Here is an 18,779-nt window from a genome sequence, read left to right on the forward strand (position 1 = left end):
GGTGGAAATGCCTATATTGGATACCAGTCTCCTAACTTTCAGAGTTCCGGCTGCGACTGTATCCTCCGTAATACCCTATGGCTGCGCTCTGGGAATGCAGAGGTGCAGATACCATCTTTAGGGTTGATATTGTTTGGTCCTGACCTTGACAAGATTGTAGTAACATTGGCAGTATTACTAACGACAAGTTTACCGCTTTCAGCTATGCCCACTACAAGGCCTCAGACTAAGTCTGTTAAGTCTTTTTTGTCCTCTGGGTCAGCCTAAAGGTCTGTTTCTTCGTAGACTGTCGGCATCTACAAGGGCCGACATATCCAGTACCGAGCAGGCCTGGACTGCCAGCCGATCCTGCTTCTGAACCTACGGATATCTCTTCAGCCTGACGGGACAGGCCTACAACTGGGAGATACCGATTTTCTCAGTTCGCCCGGTATTAGTGTCAAGTTGCCGCGGCTACGTGGGTAGGAGGGTACGCCCTCTTTACAAGGGCCTTACAGATCCAGAAAGCTATGCAGTTGTTGCGGTAAGCGGAGCTAATTAGGCCATCCCCACTATCTCAGTGAGGGACTGGTTGTTCTGCTTTCTTTCTGGTGCGGTGGCTGAATGGTCCTCTTTGGCCTATTCTCTGTCTCAATTCCCTGAACCAGTTCCTAAAGCTACCTGGGCTCAGGAGGAAATCCCTATGCTCCATCATACGATGTTTGGAACCTGGGGACTTTATGGTATCACTGGATATACAGGACGCGTGCCTACGGGTACTTACAGAGACCTTTCCTCAGCATGGGCTGAGGTTTGCTGTATCACAGCAACACTTACAATTTTTCGGGCTCTGCCTGTTGGGACTGTCCTCAGCCCCACAGGGGTTTACCAGCGTTTTGGATTTTCTGACAGTTCTTCTGTTCAGTATATCACAATGCTCCTGTACCTGGACGGCCTCCTGCTCTTAGCGGGATCACCGGGGTACTTTACGGCCAGGTCAGGATGACTGTGGCTTCTTCAGGGTGCAGACGTTTAATCAACGGGGAAAAAGTCCTCCCTGCATCCCTCTCTGGGTATTCTTCATCTAGGATCCCTGCTGGATTCTCAGAATCTGAGAATTCTTCTGGCGTAAGACGGAATCTCCTCTCTTCCATTAGGAGTACATGGTTGTCTGCGCAGTCGACAGATGTCTTTACACTCTGGGATGCATGGTGGAATGGGCTCAGTTCCATTCCAGGCCTTTCCATAATTGGCTCATCTCCAGATGGAATGAGTTTTTTCTGTCGGATAACTGTTCAAACGATGATGCTCTCTCCGGAGGCAAGTCGGTCCCTGTCCGGGTGGCTATGGCCATCTCGTCCAGGGTTTTCTTTGCTATGGACAGTGTCTGGATCGAATCCTTTTCAGTGCAGTTGGACGTCTGTCGATTCCACCCTGTCAATTAACTTACTCTGGCATAACTCTTGTTTCCCGGTGAACCTGAAAAGGTTCAGTCCGACAGGGTCAGGACAGTGGCTTCCTTTTTAGCAACACTGTTCGTTGGGTGGCAATGACAGGTATGTCACATATTCGGACATAGTCCGAGGGTCTCCTCCCGACCATCTCGGCAGCGTTCATTTCAGGAGCTCTCCATTGGGAAGCGGGAGTCCTCAGCCGTCACGACGTGCATCCCGGGGACTAGTCTCTTCCCCAAGAGAGGTTTCATCTCCTGGTGAGCAGGGGGGGCCCCCCTGAGGTGACCCTCATGGCCTTCTGACTTTATCACACTATGGTGTTACAGTTCAGCTTTGGGGATTCTGAAGCAACCTTCAGCGACTCTTTGTCGGTGAAGTGGTCCTTCCACTTTGTGTACCTGTGTTCTCCGGTCTCCCTTCTTCCTCAAGGTCTTTGGAAGTGTTTTCAATCGAGACGGAGATGCTTTCCTGCTGGTGGCTCCTGATTGCCCCAGATGTCAGGGGTACTTGGATCTTCGGAGTCTCTACATCGATACTCCATCCCTGATGCTTCACTGCCCGGACCTGTTGTCTCAGGGTCTTTGGTTTTGCCTTGGACCTGGGTCGTTTGTCTTTGACTGTGTCCTTACAGTGGTCTTACGGCTTCCCTGGCTTTGTCATCGTTGGAATGATTAGAGCACATGGATCAGCTTTTGCTGGGACCTACCACAAACTGTGGCAGCCATAAATCTTATGGTATTGTACCTGTCGATACAATCCTCCGGTGTCCAGGATTTCCAGATATTCTGGCATTCCTTCCGGCTGGCTTGGGTTTCACACTTGGCCTGGTCTTCCTGACAGTGCGGATCTCTACACTGTCAGTATGGTTAAGATATGGAATTGCTCCACTCTGGTATCCAGTTCATCCTTTGGAGTGTTTTCTTGATTATGCCTCCATTTGTCCTCCCTAGGGACTCCTGGGGAGTAAGTAGTGGTTCTTCGTTACCTCCGGGGACAGTCAATGGAACCGCTGGTTGTGATAGCCATTACATGGTCTATTGCTTAGGCTCTCTCTTTCTCTCAGGGTGTTTATATCAACCAGGAGAGTGTCTGAATTGGGAGCGTTCTCATGTGGCTCCCTCTTCTGGAGGGCATCATGTCAGGGTGGGAGTTGCTCTCGCCCTGTGTTGCTTCTTAGTGGTTTTCAGGTTCCATATTGTTCTGGAACTTATGGTACGGCCATTCTGTCCCCAGTCCTCTCGGCTGGTGTGGCCTCATTGACTGTGGTCTGGCCTCTTTGGATTTTTGTGATCCGTTCAGGTTCCTTACGGAAATCGGACTCCTTATTGGTGGTCTGAGATTTCTGGTTTTCACAGGAAAGGATGGCCGGCCTATAACCAAATGTTGGCTGGATGGCCTCGTAGGTCTTCCTCAGGGGCCTACCCATGGGTAGGCCTTCCTGTTGTTGATGCTTGTTTTTTCTCGGGCCATGTGTGCGGCTCGCTGTGGCGCCTCGGCTGTTTTACCTTACTAGGTGGCCACGTGGTCTTCTGTCCACACCTTTTTAAGGTTCTAGGCATTGGTTTCCTTTGCCTCTCAGGATGCTTCCTTTTTGGCGACGGATTCTCCTCTCAGCACAGGAGCGTCCCCACCCTTGGTTGAACTGCTTTGGGACATCCCCAAGGTCAACCCTGTGGACCCCCTATGGACCCTGAAGTAGAAAACAAGAGATATGGTAAGAACTTACCTTTGTTATCTCTGTTTCTACGAAGTCCATAGGGTCCACAGGGCGCCCGCCCTGACGCACCTGGCTTCATATGGGCTGTGTGGCTGGTCACCGGTTTTCCGTCTCCCATTTCGGTGAGTATGGTTATTGAGTGTTCCAGTTTTCTCTCTCTTTTTCTCTCCTCCTCCGGCCTTTGGCTACTTACAAACTGAGGTGCCTCTGGCTTGGGGGTGGGGTTATAGGGAGAGTGGACCCAGTGCATCCTGGGAGCTAAAAGCTTTAACTGCGTGGTGCCCGGATTTGGTTCCCAACCTATACCCCAAGGTCAACCCTGTGGACCCTATGGACTTCGTAGAAACAGAGATAACAAAGGTAAGTTCTTACCATATCTCTTGTTATACACATACACACATATATATATATATATATTACACACACAAATCCCCACATGCCTACGCGTACCTACATACAAGATTAGTAGGTGACGATATAATTTGAAAAATATAACATGGGCAATAGTTAGAGCCATGGAAGGAACTGAGCCCCAGGTCTTAACGCCGGGTTTAGTTTAAAATACAAGTATATACATACATGTGGCTTACCTCCACGCAGGGAGACTGCTCATGTGCCGTGCGTGGCTGTCATTCTGCTACGGCGTTGGGGCAGGAAATGTTAGCAACGTACTATCCCAGACTGATTGCCATCCTGGGACCCTTCCGTTACCGGTGTACTCGCCTTATCAGGTGTGCCCTTCTGGCTCCAGATGATGGAAATCAAAAGATGACCTCAGTGATGCGAGACAGCAATGCCAACCACCACAACGGCCATATGTTACTACTTCGTGTTGTGTGTGCTGCCGAAGGGAATAAATAAGATATAAATCCATATAGATGCACAGATGCATACCTTCTAAGGTAAGCACCGAAGGCTGTTGAGATTTAACATATGTGCAGCCACATATGTGCCCTTCTTATGCATGAGAAGAGTACGGCTCATTGTTAAGGCGAGCCAATGTGAGGCATAAGCCTGAGGATGGGACGCACCCTTTTTGTAACCTTGAGTTAAAGATATGCAATAACCGTAATTTCTGGCAGCAGCCAGAACAGTGGCCCGACTATGCATACTATACACATTTAGGCAGAGTGATCTCTGGCAGCTATAGATGGAAGAAACACACTGCATTATTCTGTTACACATCAAGCATATTTGCCCCAGATGTTCAATGTAATAAGCCTGCCGCACCTGGTATACCCAGGCGGTCTCCCATCCAAGTACTACCCAGGCCTGGCGCTGCTTAGCGTCCAAGATCAGACGAGATCGGGCGTGTGGCCGTAGGCGCTGATAGATATGTGGTGGGCAAAGTGGCGTGGACACAACCTCTATATTAGCCTGTGACATGTTCCTCCCTGTGCTTCATTTTTTTTTTTTTTTTTTTTAAATATAATATTAAACCAGTACACTACCCAGTTCCGTAGGGGAACTACCGACGTGCAATATAACAGAGATGAGGCAGAGCCAGAATCTATATAAAGACTGCAGGTTAAATTACAAACTCCACAGTTGTGCCGTTAAACCTAATAAGACCAGGTGCTGTAGGTTTAAGTAAAGAAAAAAACGGAAGAGGCCATATGCAAGCACAGGGAGAACATACAAACTCCAAACAGTTAGGGACGTACTGGGAATAAAACCCACAACCCTGTTAAGGGTTGCACCCCCCACAGAACTCCAGAGTGAGGATGCAGGAGATGCTGGCAATAAGCCCCGGCTCCTTTTAAGGCAGGTGCATATGCTGTTTAAGAATACTCGCTGGAGGTAATGGCGGCATCTGTGCACGCCAGCATGGACTAGACTCCGCCCCTTATCAATAAGCTGGCGGGGTGCAAACAATGGCTGGTATAGCAGGCATAATGCGAGTGGGGGAGCGGGAACGTAATAGCCAGCGCCGGTGCATCTTCATACAAGCACCGGCGCCGCAACCAGCAGCCGAGAGCGCTGTGAATAACAGCCTTGCTCTCCGGCGGCTGTGTGCAGAAGCCAGCGCTTCTACAAGCACCAGCGCGGCAGGGAACAGCCGCGCTGAGCAGCTCCCTAAGCCCCGCCATGCGGCCAATTGTAGCCAGCGCCGGTGCAATCTCCGGCGCCGCAACCAGCAGCCGAGGGCGCTGTGAATAACAGCATCGCTCTCCGGCGGCTGTGCTCCTCCCCCTGCAGAAGCCCAGTGCTTCTTCAAGCACCAGCGCGGCAGGGAACAGCCGCGCTGCTGCGCAATGTAGACTCCCTTATGGGAGTAGCGGGTCGCGGCAGGCTCCCTCCCCGTGGGGATATAGCAGAGGGAGGATTCGGCTCTCGTGAGAGCAGCAAACAGAGCGCTGTCAGGCTCTATAAAGTAAGACAGCGCTCATCGTGCAGGGATCAGGCATGCTGCTAGGCAGCAACATTACAGACTGTCTGAACAGTCTCCCTGTACATGTATCCGCGCTCTATGCGCGGTACCTCCGCCCCTTGTAACAACGCTAGCGGCGTTATAACAGGATTCCAGGAGGGGTTATACTTCAGTATATACCACCTGAGCCTGGGAGGGGGCAGAGGGGCCGCAGATTAAACTCCGTTCCCCATAAGGGGAACAGAGCTATACTTACCACTGCTGGCATCAGGGCTGCGGCTAGGCATTCGGAAGCACGGACACAGCCTCTATATTAAGCTGTGGCGTGTCCTCCCTGAGCTACTGCCAGGGTGCCTGGGACTCCGACACACACTCTTTTTAGTGGAGGCGGGTCTCCTGATGCCTCCATGTAGCAGGCTGACAGACGCAGTACTCTGTCAGCCTGTCCTCAATGCTTTGTGAAAGCTAGAAATTAAAATAAAGTTGAAATAAAAGAAAAAATACTAAGTGTGGGCTGGAGCTCAGCCCTATGTGACCGGCTCTCTCGGGCACATTCTAAAAAACTAGGGCTGATGGGGCATAGAGGGGGAGGAGCCAGTCACACTTCAGAATTATTTAAAGTGCCAGGCTCTGCTCTACCACCGTCTATACCCCACTGTCTTGAACTCCAGTGTCCCCTAGTGGATGAAGGAGAAATATGGAAAGTGCTAAAGAAAAATAAACCTTGCATAGATCAAGCAGTTATTTTATTGAAAAGCATGAAAAAGGCACTTCATTTGAGAGTTAGTTTTTATTATATTATCCTTTCCAATAAATAAGCAAGACTTGATTTATATAAGGTTTAATTTTCTAATAAGGAGGTGCAGCTGGAGAGTGATTAGCATTGCAGGTAATATAGTAAAAGGCGGAGGGGGCTTGGACTGCACACCCTAATTGTAACCATAATATGAGGTGCTACCATACTGAGACTTGTAGTACAATGCAGGGGGAACACAGGTGCACACTCAGAGTATTGAAGAACAATGATAATCAAAATAGTCCTGATAAACTCTACAATAAACATGGAGTATAAGTTGGGTCACTAACATCCCTAATACTAACGGGATGCAGTCGAAATGCCGACCGCCGGCTTCCCGACTGTGCAATCCCGACAGGGGACTAATGTTAGGCGTCGAATTCCCGACGCCTATCATCCCTACGCCGGAAGCCCAACGCCCGGCATACCGAATGAAGGTGGGGGAGGGTTAGGTTAACGGCTCCCGGGGGGAACTTAGGGTTAGGCACCCACCCGAGAGGGTTAGGTTTAGGCTGCGGGAACGGGGCAGTTAGGTTTAGGCACTTACGGGGGGGTTTAGGGTCCGGCACTAGGGGGGGAGGTTAGGCACCCCTAAGGGAGGGTTTGCGTGGGAATAGGGTTAGTGTTACTTACCTTAATTCCCTGTCGGGATCTTCACTGCTGCCGGTCTTCCGGCGTCAGGATTTGGTCATTCATACCGATCCCATACTAACACATTTCAATTTATCCAGAATTTAGATATAGTAGTGCCCATTGTAATATGTAGACAGAAGTGTAGGAACCTGTGCTGATTAAAAAGATACATAAAGTTCAGATTGTGAACTCTGCCTGAGGTTAATTTAGTAACAATTTCTGACAAAGATATTTAATAAAAAAAGTTATATGAAGGTACATACATGTTTTACATTTATTTGATTGTTTTTTTAGGTTGACAAAGCCTATGACTACCTCATGCAGGATGCCTCATTAATCAGTAAGATAGGTTTTACAGTTACAGTTGGATGTGGCCGTGGAATTTACCTCAGGGATCCAGCTCAGGTTGCTGCCCCCTCTGACCACGGTGTGGGCATTGAGCCAATGTTCCCAGAAAACACAGGTGAGCTGAAATCATACTTAAAGGATAACTCGTTAAGAGGTCTTGGTCATTCTTTGTATAAAATATATATTCCTCATTCCAGGGCTTGACAAATTGTTCTAAAATCTAGGAGCCAGGATGAAAGTGTAGAAGCCAGACCACCACCCCCCCCCCAAAAAAAATTACAGGAATGAGTGAGGAGCACAGCTCTGTGTGTTGTGCGTCTGTAATACTATACTAGTCCACAAAATGATCACAGTTGAATGGATACAGTAAAATGGAGGCCCCCTCACTGCTCTGTACAGCTCCGCTACTCCACCTCCCACCTTCCAGTAATAATGGACCACATTTCACATAAAATAATGGTGCCAGAAAGTACAACAAAACCCCCCTCCTCTCGTGGTCACACCACTATCCCTCTGAAGCCGCTCCGCAATCCCTGGCCACGCATAGACCCTACTACCGGAGAGCTCTATGCAGCCGGAGATAGGAGACAGTAGACAGCCGGGATGTACAGGAGGATCAGCGCAGACTGGGACAGACAGCAGGGATCAGAGCAGGCCAGGTTGGAGCGGAGTCGTCAGTGCAGGCCGGGACGAACAGAGGCACAGCAGTAAACACCGCAATACTATAGGCACGAATCTCTGCCGGAGCTGATGAGGATCTGCTTCCTCCCTCACTGCAAAATCTAGTAGCCAGGCAGCAAACTCTGGTAGCCATGGTGACCTGGCCCCTGGGATTTGTCGAGCCCTGCCTCATTCTATAATCCTTTTTCTATCTCTGAATTTATGCACTTTAGAATAATGTTCCAGTTTAATAACCTTGTGACTGATGGGTTTCTTTTCCTACAGATAACTCTGAACGAATCTCCCTCCAACTTCACTTGGCACTCACATCTACTGCCTCCTGGGTTCAGTATCCCAGTCACTTGGAGCTGATGAACCAGTGTAGACACATAAATGTCCGTGTGGATCCTCGTGGTCTGCGTGAAGGGGTGCATTACACAGAGGTAACTGCATAAGTTTTGCAAATATCACAAAAAGCTTAATTTTTCACAGTCTTGAGCAAGATTGTCTATATAGAAAAGGGGTGTGGATTGAAAGATAGACAGTAAAAAGATAGACAGTGTCTAGATAGACACCAGGGGCCAAATGTAATAGGATGAGAGTTTAGAAAATGTGAGCGTAAACCCTCACACTTTTTAGACACGGCCAATGTAATAGAGTCCGAGACCATGCACACTCATCCAGATGTTTTCTCATGTTGAAAATAACACTTGATCAATGTAATAGTCTGAGCTTACTGCTAAACTCTCACATTTTCTAAACTCTCACCCTGTTACATTTGGCCCCAGATGTTAGACAGTCAATAGGTCGACGAGGACAAATGGTTGACAGGGTGAAAAACAATTTTTTTTGTTTTCTAACCCTAATCTTCACCCTAACTCTCCCCTTGGTACCTAACCCTCCCTCCTGGTGCCTAACCGTTTGGGGTAGGTGCCTGACCATAAGGCCAGTTTCACACCTAGTTTTGACCGGGCAGCAAAAAGCCGCCTGTTTTTTTGCCGGGCGTGAAAAATAGATAACATGGAAGCAGGTGGGTCCTTTCACACGGCACAGGCACGGCACGGTCGCCGTGTTACAGCCAGGAATATCCACATTGCCGTTCTGCACGCCAGTGGTGTTTAGGAAACAATGTTTCCTTTCATACACACTGGCTTGTGCCGGCCGGGCTTGTGCATCTGCTGCTGCGCATGCCCAATTGGTTTAAAGAAAAAAAAAAAAAAACATTTAAAGTGTCTCAAATCCGCTGCTTTTGAAAGGCACTGAGTGCCTGAAATAACCCTGCCAGCTACCGCCAGGTTCTTCCCCGGATGGCCAAAACCGGCAAATGTGAAACTGGCCTAACCCTCACCCTCCGGTAAGTGCCTAACACTAAAAAAAAAAAGTATTGACCCTGTCGATCTTCTTCTTACACTTCGACCTTTATTGTGTTGCCCTTTAGTCCCTGTCGACCTATTGGCTGTCTAACATCTGTTGTCTATCTAGACATTGTCAACCTTTTTACTGTCGATCTATAGACCGGATCCCATAGAAAAGTATGGTTGTGGAAGGATAGCTTCTTAAAGAGGCATATTTACATCAGTGGTGTTCTGTGGTTTTTTTATGTTGGGAAAAAAGTGCATTTTAAATGCCTTTTCTCCGTAGTTCCCAAACTCTGTCCTCAAGGCACCCTAACAGTTCAGGCTTTAAGGATATCCATGGTTGAGCACAGGTGGTTAAATTAAATTGACTAAGGTACTAAGTAAGTCATCTGTGCCAAGCATGGATGTTCGTAAAACCTGGACTGTTTGGGTGATTGAGGACCAAGTTTAAAAACTCTGCCTTATCTCATGTTTTTTCTCAAGCAACTTTTTTTGGGGGGATAGGGGTGGTACATTGCATCATGGGGTATACAGGCACCTCCTAGGACAAGAGCTTTAATATAAAATTTTAAACAAGACTTTGCTTGTACCCCATAATATCCCTGTCCTCACCACTGCACTGAAACGAGAAATGGGCAGTGAGACGCAGTCAAGCTCTTGTGGCTTGGTCCTACACTCTGGAGTGCAGACCTTTTTAGACTAGTAATGAGGAGAGTCATGTGAGGGCAGACGGCACTAGAATCGCTGAGCCACAGGGAAACTCTCCTTATAGGACAGTGGTTGAGGGGGTTGCTGGGTCCTAATGGGAGGGGGGATGCATCCCTGAGGTAGTACAGGCCCTCCTTCTTGGCAGACTCTGGAGCTCATTTAGGCCCGCTCGCTAAGATATGCATACTCTCGCTGCTGCCGATGGTATGCAGTGTGTATGCATTGTACGCATGCGTATGCATCGCAGTGCGCATGTGCATACCTTAACAAAGGTTCACAATACATTCGCTCGCTGCGCATACACAGCCGTTTGTAGGTGGTAACAGGGGCTGGCCATTAAAAACGGGGGAGTGGAGGTGCAAACGCAGGCGTGCCTGAGCATCTCAACGGTGTTTTAGAGGTGTGCATAATTATAAGACAGCATCATAGTACACGTCACCTGGCTTGTTTTTACACTGAAGTGCTTGCGGCAGGGTATGGTCAACCTCATTCGCTGCAATAGCATCCGATGTTACTCGATGGTTGCATACACTTCCTGGACATGACGTGCACAAGTGCGCGTCCTAAAACAGGCTGGTGGGTGTCTGCATACACTATGTGATCGCTCTCTAAGAAATACTGGGCGTGCTAATGCATTCCTGTGTGACAGCACTGCCTACGCAATTTGCATACACATCGTGCGAGCGGCTCTGAATCAGTCCCTCTGTTTATAGACTAAAGCACAGTAATCCGACACATTGTTTCTTCTCTTCTGTCCATTAATCGGGGCTTTTCTGAAGCTACAGGTCTCAGGAGATTCGGGTCCAGTCTCCCTGTATACCTCTCCCTGGGGTCAGGTTATACAGCGCACAAATCCTACCAGCCCTTTGAGGCTTGAGTAGTTGATTCAGTGCTCATTATAAGTACAGTCAGGTGCATAAATATGGGACATTGACAGAATTTTCATATTTTGGCCTCTGTTCACCACCACAATGGCTTTGAAATGAAACAAACAAGATGTGCTTTAACTGCAGACTTTCAGATTTAATTTGAGGGTAATTACATCCAAATCAGGTGAACGGTGTAGGAATTACAACGGTTTCTATATGTGCCTCCCACTTTTTAAGAGGCCAAAATTAATGGGACTATCAACTCAAAAGCTATTTCATGAACAGGTGTGGGCTATTCCCTCGTTATTTCATTATCAATTAAGCAGGTAAAAGGTCTGGAGTTGATTCTAGGTGTGACATTTGCATTTGTAATCAGTTGCTGTCGACTCTCAATATGAGATCCACAAAGCTGTCACTATCAGTGAAGCAAGCCATCATTAGGCTGAAAAATCAAAACAAACCCATTAGAGAGATAGCAAAAACATTAGGTGTGGCCAAATCAACTGTTTGGAACATTCTTAAAAAGAAAGAATGCACCGGAGAGCTCAGCAACACCAAAAGACCCGGAAGACCACGGAAAACAACTGTGGTGGATGACAGAAGAATTATTTCCCTGGTGAAGAAAAACCCCTTCACAACAGTTGGCCAAATCAAGAACACTCTCCAGGAGGTAGATGTATATGTGTCAAAGTCAACAATCAAGAGAAGACTTCACAAGAGTGAATATAGAGGCTTCACCACAAGATGTAATCCATTGGTGAGCCTCAAAAACAGGATGACCAGATTAGAGTTTGCCAAACAACATCTAAAAAAGCCATTACAGTTCTGGAACAACATCATATGGACAGATGAGACAAAGATCAACTTGTACCAGAGTGATGGGAAGAGAAGAGTATGGAGAACGAAAGGAACTGCTCATGATCCAAAACATACCACCTCATCAGTGAAGTATGGTGGTGGTAGTGTCATGGCGTGGGCATGTATGGCTGCCAATGGAACTGGTTCCCTTGTATTTATTGATGATGTGACTGCTGACAAAAGCAGCAGAATGAATTCGACAATGATCCGAAGCATACTGCAAAAGCAACCTGAGAGTTTTTTAAGGCTAAAAAGTGGAATGTTATGCAATGGCCAAGTCAATCCCCTGACCTGAATCCGATTGAGCATGCATTTCACTTGATGAAGACAAAACTGAAGGGAAAATGCCCCAAGAACAAGCAGGAACTGAAGACATTTGCAGTAGAGGCCTGGCAGAGCATCACCAGGGATGAAACCCAGTGTCTGGTGATATCTATGCATTCCAGACTTCAGGCTGTAATTGCCTGCAAAAGATTTGCAACAAAGTATTAAAAAGTGAAAGTTAGAGTTAGGATTGTTTAGTTTGTCCCATTACTGTTGGCCCCTTTAAAAAGTGGGAGGCACATATAGAGACCGTTGTAATTCCTGCACCGTTCACCTGATTTGGATGTAATTACCCTCAAATTAAATCTGAAAGTCTGCAGTTAAAGCACATCTTGTTTGTTTAATTTCAAAGCCATTGTGGTGGTGAATAGAGGCCAAAATATGAAAATTCTGTCAATGTCCCAATATTTATGCATTGTATGTGACTTGTGCTAGCTCTGCTGTTGTGATATATTGTCTTTAAAACTTTCTGACTGTCTGTTATATCTATCCCTGCTGCTCTTGTTTAACCCTCAACGATCAGGTGTGTACGGGTTCTTTACTACTTCACATTTACCTGTATTTGTGAAGGGTGTCACAGTGCATTACTAGCCATACACTGATTGTGTGCTGCTGGCTGGTTATTACTATAGCTGCATACACACACAACGACTTTGTTACCAGCGATTTTATGAACGATTATCTGTCAGATTTTTTAAAGTGTAATGAACGATTTTTTTGAACTACAAACGATTTTGTATATTAACTTAATGAAAATCGTTGAGTTGGCCAGTCTGGCTGAACTACAAACGTGAACGTGCATGAACAATGATCGTTCATCGTTTGACTCAGAAAGTGAATGATTTTTTTCAAACGATTATCGTTAAACGATAACTGTTCAAAAAATCGTTGTGTGTGTATGCAGCTTAAGTCTTCTAATGATAAACAGGAGCCTTTGGCCCCTGTGCTGGTTACTTGCAGGTTCTGTTCAGCGGTCTTGTTCCCTCAGGATTCCATGCAGGATGGTCTGTTTGCTATTTGTTATGTACCATCTCTCCCATCCACCGTACTAGCTCCTGTCCAGGAGCCACCTTGGGTGTCCCTTTATCCCAGGTTATGATGCAGCTAGTGGGCTGCTTATCAGCCCCGCGCTGCCTCCCACCATGGGGTACCCACAGCTATTACAGCCTACTATGTCCCTATGCATCCTTCTTGGATGGATAATTATGCCCACTCATTTCAGAATATGGCCCAATGTCTGCCGCCTATCAGCAAATGTTAGACGGACAGACCGTTAGCCACCAAAGCACATAGGTGGACTGTATCATCCTCTCAGTCCACACAGCTTTCGGAATCTGATGCATCATCTGAGGAGGCATATGATGCACAAGATTCTCTCCCTGGCTCGCTCTCAGGCGATGAGCACTGTCATTCAACAGTGGATGTCCCTTCTTTAGTGAGGGTGGTTAAATCAATCCTGAATATAGAGGATGATGAACTAGCCCCTGAAGCCAAAATCCCCGATGTTTAAACGTCAAAAAGTGGTTACGGCTGAATTCCCTCATTCAGAACAGCTCACTGAGCTCTTGGGAGAAGTTTGGGGTACTCCTGCCAAATGGTTCCAGGTCCCGTAAAGGCTAGCGCCTTTTTACTCTCTCCCTACTGGTGAGTGTACTAAGTGGGAAGTTCCCCCCTCTGTTGATGGAGGTTCAGCTTTCCCTCTCATGGTGGCTTTAGACGTCCCATCTGGACAAGGGTCGCCCCATCTGGATTCCAAATTGGGAGCTTCTCACTACAGATGCCAGCATTCGCAGATGGGGTGCGGTAACCGGTCATCCTACCTTTCAGGCATGGTGGACAACACAGGAAAGTTGCCGGCCCATAAACATTCTGGAGCTTTGAGCAGTGTACAGAGCACTCACTCGGGCGCAAGATCTTTTTCGGGGCAGCCATGCAGGAAGTGGCAAACATCCTGGTCTGGGCCGAATGTCATCTCCCGGCAATCTTGGCAGTGTTCATCCCTGGAGTCCTCAACTGGGAAGCGGACTTCCTAAGCCATCAGGTCATACACGCCGGAGAGTTTGCTCTCCACACAGATGTCTTAGTTTCAACTCCTGGTAGACAAATGGGGCCTACCAGAAGTAGACCTCATGGCGCCACATCACAACCACAAGGTCCCCAGTTACAGGATCCAGGACCGGACACCCCACAGACGCCTTAGCGGACGTTCTGGCTTTGTGGTGGAACTTAAATCTCGCATACCTCTTTCCTCCTATCTCCCTCCTCCCGAGGTGTTCAAACAAGAAGTGATGCTAATAGCCCCAGCCTGGCCCAGGTGCCATTGACCTAAGGAGTCTCTTCATAGATACTCCTTTTCCACTTCCTCCATGACCGGACCTGTTAGATCCGGGTGCAGGCAAGGGCACGGATCTATCTCGTCTGTCTTTGACGGCGCTCTGTGGTCCAGATGATGATCATGCCGCGTAATCCTTCCTCAGCCCACATCTATTACAGAGATTGGCACTCCTTCAATTGTACTCCCCCAGAGGCTATGATCCTACAGTTTTTAGAATCTCCCGGGTGCTTGCCTTTCTCCACGCTGGGTTAGACCTCAGCCTCCACCTGGCCTTCCTTAGAGTTCAGGTTTCGGCACTATCAGTCTGGTTCCAGTGAAAGATCGCTCCCCTGTCTGATGTTAGAACATTCTTTCCGGGTGTTCTCTATCTTCAACCTCGCTTTGTCCCTCCGGTGGCCCCGTGGGATTTGTCTGGGTTCTACAGGCTCCTCCGTTTGAACCTCTGTACTAAGTAGACCTCAAGTAGCTGACAGCGAAGACTCTTCTCCTCTGCCTGCAGGGTATCTGATTTGGCAGCGCTCACCTGTCCCTCCCCCTACTTGATCTTTCATCCGGACAGAGCTGTCCTCGGTACCCGGGCTGGTTACCTTCCTAAAGTGGCCTTCCAGTCCTCTGATCTTTCTGCAGGTGAAGAAATAGAGTTAACAAAGGTAAGTCTGCCATAACTCTTAATTTTCTGTCAACTTTGAAACTCAAAACCCCACACACTGAGTGGACATGTTCAAGATGGATTAGTTGAAATCTGTTATCAACAGTATGGAATGAGGGGAGTTCATGTTTTCCATGGCATTGTACATGCAACATTAGTGAGTATTCCAGGGGAACAGACAGATGATTTACACAAATTAGAAAGATGTTTTGCCATTTGATGCCCAGTGGTTCTTTAAACTGAGTTCCTGATAATACAGGTTGAGTCTCCCATATCCAAATATTCCGAAATCCTTAATATTTTTAGCATGACTGAGCAAGTGAAACCTTTGATTTTTGATGGTTCAATGTACACAAACTTTGTTTAAGGCACAAAATTATTACAAATAAAGTATAAAATGACCTATAGGCTGTGTGTTTAAGGTGTATATGACACATAAATTTCATGTATCTACACAAACTTTGTTTGAGCCACAAAACTATTGAAAATATTGTATAAAATTACCTGCAGGCTGTGTGTGTATAAGGTGTATATGACACCTAAATGCATTCTGTGTTTAGATTTGGGCCCTATTCCTAAGACATTTCAATATGGTATGCAATTATTCCAAAATACGGAATATTCCGATACCCAAAATACCCCTGGTCCCAAGCATTTTGGATATGGGAGACTCAACCTGTACACCTTTTAAAATGTAACATTTTTCAAATGAACTGACTTATGTTTATGTGCTCCTATGGAAGTTGAGGGACAACAACTTTAACAGGGGCTGTCTTGTTGCCATTTATGATTGGCCAATTGTCATGACAGATGCTATCCTCTTCTGGTTGGTGGCTGTTTTTTTTAATGATTTTTTTAGACTGCGAACCCTGAAAGTGTTGTAAAAGTAAGGGCAGTACCAAACGCTCTAATTTAGGACCTTTGTTTTACTCCTCTTAAGACCTATTGATTGCTGTCTCTTTTTGCCTCCTGATGCAGGTGTAAAAATCCTCTCTATTGTCCTTCCCTCTATAGATGAGTGTCCCCCTGCTTCTCAGCCTTCAAAAAGTTGTTCATATGTATTAGAATGTTATGCTACTTATCTCCACTCATCCCACACCGCATGTCAGTTTGTGAGCTTTACCGGGCAGGGCCATCTTTTTCCATTTGTCTTTATATGTGATGTCTGGGTACTTGTTACAAACTATACAGTGCTGTGTAGAATGTAAATACAAAGTAATATATGTTCTTCAATTTCTAAATGTCTTATTTTATTTATTTATTTTAACCAGTGTGAAGATAAAATTGTTAATATTTTTACAGATTTGTGGATATGATGTATCTTCTCCCAATTCTGGTCCATTATTCAGAGTTCCTGTAACAGTTGTCATTCCATTAAGGTGGGCGACATTAAAAGTTTGTATGTTCATATTTATATATCTTTCACTTTGAAGTCCTTGATACATCTGTTTATTTTCCTTTCATAATTTATACAGTAGTTTGCAGGCAAACCCGCTGACCATTCATCTATATAACTTACTTGGTTTCCTATTTAGAAGACAGTATCCGAAGAGAATTTCTACTGAAACCTAGATCTAGTCCCCTTTTGCAAAATTTTGAATTACATTCTAACGGCATACACACAGGAAAACCTATATTATTAAGGCTGAATCGAATAAACTGAATTCTCCCATATGGAATTCCTGTGATGGAGGCATGGTGTCTGAGGGGCTACACCTCAAAAGTTATTGGATGTACTGAGCTGAAATTTGGCATGGACTTGTAGAACAGTCGCCCAGGTCAAAACAATTAAAAATTAATAATTGGGAACAATCTAAAGTTGAAAATGACAGCACTTTTATACACTGCCTGTCTTGTTAAAAACTGCCACTTTTCTGGTTTAGTCTATGAGGAATTTTTGGGAAGGCATAACTCAGGGTAGGGTACAAATTAAGACTTGGGGTTTATTTTGTTAGGTAGCTCTTGTTCTAGTGTAGGGCCTTTTGGGCTTCAGGTAATTTTGAGAAAGTTCAGTTTTTTTTTAGCAATTGGCCAAAATATGCCCCATTTTAGAAATAGGCAGTTTCAACTTGCTGCGCATGCTCAGTAGGTGGCATCCTGCAGGGGGGTGTACAGTGGCTTCACTTGGGTGCACAAACATGGCTGCTTTTAGCCCGCATCCCATTTTTATTAGGTGAACTGGAGGGGAATTGCAAACATTTTTGTGATATAGTGGGGGGGGAGGGTATTTTGGAGTTGGTGTGGGCAGGGGCGGATTGGCCGTAGAACATATCTGGAAAATCCCCAGTGGGCTGATGCACCTGTGAGGCCGGCCAGCCCCACAGGTGCATCAGCCCACCGGGGATTTTTGAGCATCACTGGGAAGAGGACCCAGGATGACACTTTAAAAAAAAAAAGTCAGACTGGAATTTGTTGAATGAATATTTACACAATGCTTCTGTGAGCGCATCCTCTGGACAGCTGAGTCAAAATTGGAGCTTTCTGGCAAGTCACATCAGCTCTATGTTCACAGACGATAAAATTAAGCTTTCAAAGAAAAGCAAACTATACCTACTGTAACACATGGAGGAGGCTCGATAATGTTTTGGGGCTGCTTTGCTGAGTATGGTACAGGGTGCCTTGAATCTGTGCAGAGCACAATGAATTCTTTAGACTATCAAGATATTCTGGATTGAAATAAATTGCACAGCATCAGAAAGCTTTGTCCCAGGTCATGGATCCTCCAACAAGATAATGAGCCAGAACACAGTGCTAAATTCACCCAAGAATAGAGAAGAATGAAACATTGGCCATCTATGAGCCCTGATCTGAATCCTATCGAACCTGTGGACAGGTGCAGACGTCTCATTGAGAGCTACAGAAACAGCTTGATTTCAGTGATCGTACCTATTACATCATTTTGACCCAACTAATTAAAAAAACGAGACTGCTTTGTAATTATTTTGGCTTAGGGGGTGCTTTGAAAAATTTATAGAGACCCTAAGGGTGCCTCGAACTGAGAAAGTTTGTGAACCACTGCTGTAGGTGCTGTGGTCAACCTCCTGGTAATCCATAGCTCATATGTTGGGAAAGTCCTGTTCTAGCAAGCGGTGATCACAATTGTCAGGTATGTGCTGCTTGATGGAGTCCCAGAGTTTTGGGTTATCAATGTAAAGGCTGATTCTGAGGTGGACGCAGACGTGGCTGTGTCTATATGATAATACCGCAATCGGTCTTTTGTTAATACTGAGGCGCCCGACTGCAGCGATGCTAATCCGTCTCAGTGCCTCTTTAGACATACCATTGGTCACACCATAGACAATCAGTCGCACCATCAAAGCTTGCACCAGCCTTATGCAGGTGCAATTTCTCCATCTGAACATGGTGTCCTGTGTAAGAACTGCTGCGTCCTTAGACGCAGTTGACGACAGCGACACGCCCACGTCTCCCTAACCACACCCCTGTTACTTTCCAGGAACGCTCACTGAATTCCACAGCTCTTGCGTTCAAATTCGTTTTGCGTCTCTTGGAGGTAAACATCGCGACACAGTGCAACTCAGGCGCATGCACAGTCTTAAATAATAGGCATAACTGTGTGCAGCATCGACACTATGTCCACCTCTGAATCAGGCTCTAAAGCTGGGTACACACTAGACGATATGTCTCCCTAACCCACGGATCGGGCTGACGCATTGTCCACATCGGCTAGTGTGTTCCCACCATGTGCGCTCCTGTGGCTCG

At 46.5% G+C, this 18,779-nt stretch overlaps 1 protein-coding gene across 3 annotated transcripts in view; it reads left to right on the forward strand.

The window, feature by feature from the left end:
* TPP2 (tripeptidyl peptidase 2) overlaps positions 1-18,779 on the forward strand; it is a 133,389-nt gene that overhangs the window by 43,713 nt on the left and 70,897 nt on the right. For all 3 annotated transcript variants that reach the window (XM_088458213.1, XM_088458211.1, XM_088458212.1), the window contains exons 13-15: positions 7,245-7,413; positions 8,244-8,401; positions 16,362-16,438. In XM_088458213.1, the coding sequence (XP_088314339.1) occupies positions 7,245-7,413; positions 8,244-8,401; positions 16,362-16,438 (404 nt within the window). The remainder of the gene's footprint in view (positions 1-7,244; positions 7,414-8,243; positions 8,402-16,361; positions 16,439-18,779) is intronic.

This window comes from Taudactylus pleione, unplaced genomic scaffold (assembly GCF_031769625.1).
Source record: "Taudactylus pleione unplaced genomic scaffold, aTauple2 ptg000041l, whole genome shotgun sequence".
Lineage (NCBI taxonomy): Eukaryota > Metazoa > Chordata > Amphibia > Anura > Myobatrachidae > Taudactylus > Taudactylus pleione.